The following is a 5,000-nucleotide window of genomic DNA, read 5'->3' on the forward strand; positions in this document are numbered from 1 at the left end:
GAATCATTCTCTTGAAGCTCATACTTTTCATCATAAATGATCCGCTTGCCCCGAAATGACCCGGCCAAATAGGGAAATCCCAATTCATTAGGCCTTTCGATACAATCAAATAGAAAGCCCCGAGGGCGTCATATTCTAGGAGCCCAAACTATGTGATTGAATAAATCCTCCTCTATCTGTTGCGGGTCAAGGACTCCTTCCCCTTCTTCAAACTCCGATTCGTATTTTTCATAGAGAAATCTCTGATCAACGATAGAACAAGATCCATCTTGCATCATATATAAGGGATCCCTTGGTTCGGAGCTAAAAAGCAATGTCACTCGATCATTATCAAACTGACTGCAATCTTTTTCTGTCCGTGAGGATCCCACCAAAGCGCCTTGCACTTCTAATAGGCCATGAACTAGATCCGAATCATTCTCAATGAATCCATAAGAAGTGATCCTATTTTTTTCATCGGGTACGGGTAGAGACCAAAGGTCTTGAGCGACCGATCCGGCAGAACAACTCAAAGATAAAGAAGTATCGTGAATTTCTTCATGCTCGTTCCAAGCTCGAAGTACCATTTGTACAAATAAGAATCCCCTTCGTTACATGATTTCTTCTTCATATAGATAGATATAGGATCTATGGGGCAATTACTTATAAGTACATTTTGTGCAACAGCCCTTCTTATCTGATAGAAAAGGATCCCATGATCCTGAACCGATCTTACCTGGGATCGCAAATCCCAAGTTTGTCTATGAAGAGCAGATCTAATTGTATTAGTGTCTATAATTGATTTCTTCTGTGTAATACTAATTGATAGGGCCTCATTGGTAAGTGCTACAAGATCTCGTGCACTGGAACCCATGGTTATAGACTCGAATCCATTAGTATGGAACATTTTCTTTTCCAAGTGAAATCCCCTAGTATAGGAAAGAGTGAAAAAGTGCTTTCGTTGTTGTGGAATAAGAAGCCTTCGTATTTTAATGCATGTATTTAATTTATTCGGAGCTATTAGAGCGGGATCCACTTTTTGGGGAATATGAGTCGAAGCAATAACAAGAATATTTCTAGTGGAACATCCTTCACAATCCCTGGAGAGCGAGTTCACCAATAGACCGAGGGCTAAGTAACTCGACTCATTCACATCAAGATCATGAATGTTTGGAATCCATATTATGCAAGGAGACATTGCTTTTGCTAATTCGAATTGAAGGGTGATATAAAATCGGTCTATTTCCGACATCATATCCATAGTTAGCGCATTCATCATAGTTAGAAGCTCCTGCTCCGTATCAAGTTCACGATCAATATCGTTACTAGCATCAATATCGTCACTATCATCAATATCGATATCATCAATAAAAAAACCTTTCGGCTTGTTATCCAGGAACTTGTTCAAAAATACTGTAATGAAAGGAACATAGGAGTTTGTCGCTAGGTATTTGACCAAATAGGATCGTCCAGTTCCTATAGAACCTATCACTAAAATACTCCTAGAGGGGGATAGGGCTAAGCGGAGCGAAAAGGGTTTTCCATGAGACGGGAAATGAAAACTATTAGCCCCACACGAAGTTTGTGAATAAGTGATTGTCTGATAATGAGCAAGGAATATCCGTCTTTCTGCTAAACAGGATGTATTGAACTCATTATTCATTAGATACTTTTTATGAATGTCAACTAAGTATCGTAAGTAAATTGTTCCCGGTTGTTCAATCATTTGATAACCAGAGTCATTCTTTGATAAATGATCACTATGAGTCAGACTCAATAGAATTTGATCAATCCTTTTTTCTGCCCTTAAGGTGGAGAACTGAACCAAGAATTCTCTTTCTTTATCATCAATCGAATCACTGTTCGTGACCCAGGATTCTATTTTATCATCAATCCAATCACCGCTCACGTTTTTTCTTTTTTCTTATCAATGAATAGATCTCTTTACTTGTATGACTTAGATGTCTCGTATTTCTCAAAAAAGTGATTCGATTGATGGGATTTGGTATGATACTTATGAGATCGATGATATCGATGAAATTTTTTTTCAAATCTTTCTTCTTAGAACGTATTGATTTGACCCCATAAGCGGGATCACCACCCCATAGCATGTTGCCACCAGAACCCCGTATTTCTTCTAGACAATCTCCTAATTGTTCCAGAGCAACTAGAAAAAGATTCTTTAACCAGAAAGAATTCAGTTCAGATGTAGGATACCTATCCAGATGTTTTCGCAACTCAATCATGTATGATGGAATCATCAAAGATTTGATCTTTTCGAACTCTGTCTGTAACTCACTATAGGCTCGGGAAACAAAGATAAGATGTGTACGAACGATATATCCAGCAACAAGAAGAAGGAAAACTATTGAATAGAGGACCTCACGAACATTTGGCGATCTCAGATGTGTCGATATCAATGATGACTCATTATTTCGATGAATCATTTCTTCGGACAGAAGAAGATTATGTAAAGACTTACTCGAAATCTCACTTATCAGATTCCTTTGTGGAAGACACAATTTTTTCTGAAGAATTCGCCATGATATATCTAATCCATGCATAATATCATGAAAAATGGATACAAATTTTTGACTGCTACTTAGTATCCGCAATAGGTCTGAAAAAGTATTTAAAAATATCAAATTTAGATATTTGTACCCTGTCGAAGTAAAGAACCATGGCATATATGTTTGGAATAGATTCCATTTTGAGAGAGTTGAAAAAGCACTATCTCGTTGAAAGGTTCTATCCATCTGCCCTTTGTCAACGCATTTTTTTAGGCAAAGATTCCGTTTTTTCCTCTGTAAATATTTCTCAGAACATGGAGTGTGAATCAAACCCATGTTTGAATTGAAATTGAGATACTGATGCCAGCTCTTCTCTTCTGAATCGGATAGATTCATATCTGAAAGAGTTTGACAATACGTTCTTTCAAAATTGACTCTTTGTCCCTCTATTAGAGGTGTTCCAGAAATGTCTGCAATCGAGTAAATAGCTCTACGAACTAATGGATCGGATCGAATTGGAAAATGGAAAGATTTGTACAAGTTATACCTTTCGTCACCACTTTGTGGAAAATCGTTAGATATGAATATGTTAGATACCTGTGACTCGATTGACGAAGGTGAAATAGTATCTCTCTCCAAAAAAGCATGTTTTTTTTACCACCGCACGAAGAAAATATTTTGTTGTGAATGAACAAGATAGTGAGGAATTGTCCATACTTAAAATCAGAATTATTGAGACGGGCCTTTTCCACATAAAAAGGGAATCTTTTGTTACAATAGAAGCAGAAGTGATGTGGATTATTCAAGAATCGAAGTCGATTTGCTTTAGAAAAAGAAGATATCAATGAACTTCTCTGAAATGGTTTCACGGGATTCAGCCAATTGTCTTGATCGTGGGATACGATTGAGAAATAGGAATCCGTGTTATCAAAAGATTTCCTGCGATTCTTTCTAGTATGGAATGAGTCAATCATCCACTTTGGTATTTTATTGAACAAAAATGGTGATATTGTTCCTCCATTGATCAAGAATTTCGATTTTTGAGAAGTATTATGATCATCCAATAAAAAGGGTTTCAATTTTTTCAAATGAACGATTTGAAGACCTATTGATTCTAACAACTGATTGCAGAGTTGATCATTCGGACCTTTCAATTCATAGATGTGTATCTCAGACCTATGAATGGGGATATTCTCGAAACTCACAAGGAAAAAAGGAAGTGAGTTAGACAAAAAGAGAAGTAACTTGGACAAAAAAAGAAGTAACTTGGACAAAAAGAAACGAAGTAACTTAGACCAAAAGAAACGAAGTGACTTAGACAAATCTTTTTTATCAATAACCTCAGACAAATCTGTTATTCACCCCATTTTATATGAACCAAGATAGCTATTGTTATTGATCATTCAGAAGCCCGTTCGTAAAAAATTTCCTTTAGTTTTATTCATTCTCTCTTACTTTACTTTTATTTTATATTTTATTTAAGCTTATTCAACTTTAGTATTAAATATAATTAATTGAAATATTATTAATAAAGTAGGAAAAAAGGTTAATAGTATTAAAAACCGAAACCCCAATCTTACGTTTCAACATCAAAGTGAAATAGAGAACTTCATTCTCTTTTTTTTTCATTTCATGCCTATTGGCGTTCCAAAAGTACCTTTTTGAAGTCCTGGAGAAGGAGATACATCTTGGGTTGACATATAGTGCGACTTGTCAGATATATCGGGCTATATGGGATTTACCCATTTTCTCCCTCGATTAAGATATCCTCTTTTTCGCTCAAAACGATTGATTGAATTATCAAAAATTTGTAACGCGAAGCGCAAAAAATAAAGTGGAATTAATATTCTAACTTTATGGAAAATCCATGATCAACTTCCTTTCGTAGTACCCTACCCCCAGGGGAAGTCGAATCCCTGCTGCCTCCTTGAAAGAGAGATGTCCTGAACCACTAGATGATGGGGGCATACTTGCTCAACCGCCATCATACTATGATCATAGTATGATCAGTTTTTTAAAATTGTCAATATAACCAAATGGTATGACCAGCTTATAAGGTTTATTCTTTTTTCTATAGAATTCTATATCATTTTTTTTATTTTACATTTGTATTCATATTCTAATCATAATTCTATAAAAAATCTATATATTTTCTTTTTTTTATTTGAAGTGGAAATAGTACGGAATCTTTTCAATAAGTGATTGATCTAACATAAAAAAAAATAAGGTTAAGTTTCATTTTTTTTACTTTCCTTCATAGATTGCCTCATCTCATTGTTAAGAAATAGTAGTATCCCTGTCTAACACTAATCCAAGAAAGTAAGCCAGAATCCATCTTCTAATTAGGGAAGAAAGGTGGGTTTATAAGTTAAGTTATCAAAATTTGCTTTTTTTTTTTTAGAAAATTATTGTTCAGAGGATAATCTGTATCTCTTCATCACATGTCAAGATAAAATATCTTAGGTCTAGGTCAACTTGCTGAGTACATGTATAAATAAAATGAATTTCGTT

At 35.2% G+C, this 5,000-nt stretch overlaps 1 protein-coding gene and 1 pseudogene across 2 annotated transcripts in view; both read right to left on the reverse strand.

Moving 5' to 3' along the window:
• Positions 1–4,189, reverse strand: part of LOC147937979 (protein Ycf2 pseudogene) — a 5,313-nt pseudogene extending 1,124 nt beyond the window's left edge. Inside the window, exons 1-2 of the transcript XR_015566199.1 lie at positions 4,147–4,189; positions 1–3,840 (exon numbers count right to left, since the gene is read on the reverse strand). The exon at positions 1–3,840 is cut by the window's left edge and continues 1,124 nt beyond it. The product of XR_015566199.1 is annotated as a protein Ycf2 pseudogene (transcript). The remainder of the gene's footprint in view (positions 3,841–4,146) is intronic.
• A 192-nt stretch (positions 4,190–4,381) lies between these two features.
• Positions 4,382–4,818, reverse strand: LOC147937980 (uncharacterized). Its single transcript, XM_087464320.1, has 3 exons — positions 4,738–4,818; positions 4,672–4,696; positions 4,382–4,478 (listed from the first exon to the last, which is right to left on the reverse strand). The coding sequence occupies exons 1-3, from the start codon at positions 4,757–4,759 to the stop codon at positions 4,382–4,384; spliced, it is 144 nt and encodes a 47-aa protein (XP_087320446.1). The 5' UTR covers positions 4,760–4,818.
• Between the last annotated feature and the right edge of the window lie 182 nt (positions 4,819–5,000).

This window comes from Camelina sativa, chromosome 9, assembly GCF_030686135.1.
Source record: "Camelina sativa cultivar CO46 ecotype springtype chromosome 9, ASM3068613v1".
NCBI lineage: Eukaryota > Viridiplantae > Streptophyta > Magnoliopsida > Brassicales > Brassicaceae > Camelina > Camelina sativa.

Coding starts and splice junctions, on each gene's coding strand:
- LOC147937980 (XM_087464320.1), bottom strand. CDS start 4,759: ATGAGGCAATCTATGAAGGAAA. Junction 4,697..4,737: donor GAGGCAATCTATGAAGGAAA/GTAAAAAAAATG, acceptor TTTTTATGTTAG/ATCAATCACTTATTGAAAAG. Junction 4,479..4,671: donor TCACTTATTGAAAAGATTCC/GTACTATTTCCA, acceptor CTATGATCATAG/TATGATGGCGGTTGAGCAAG.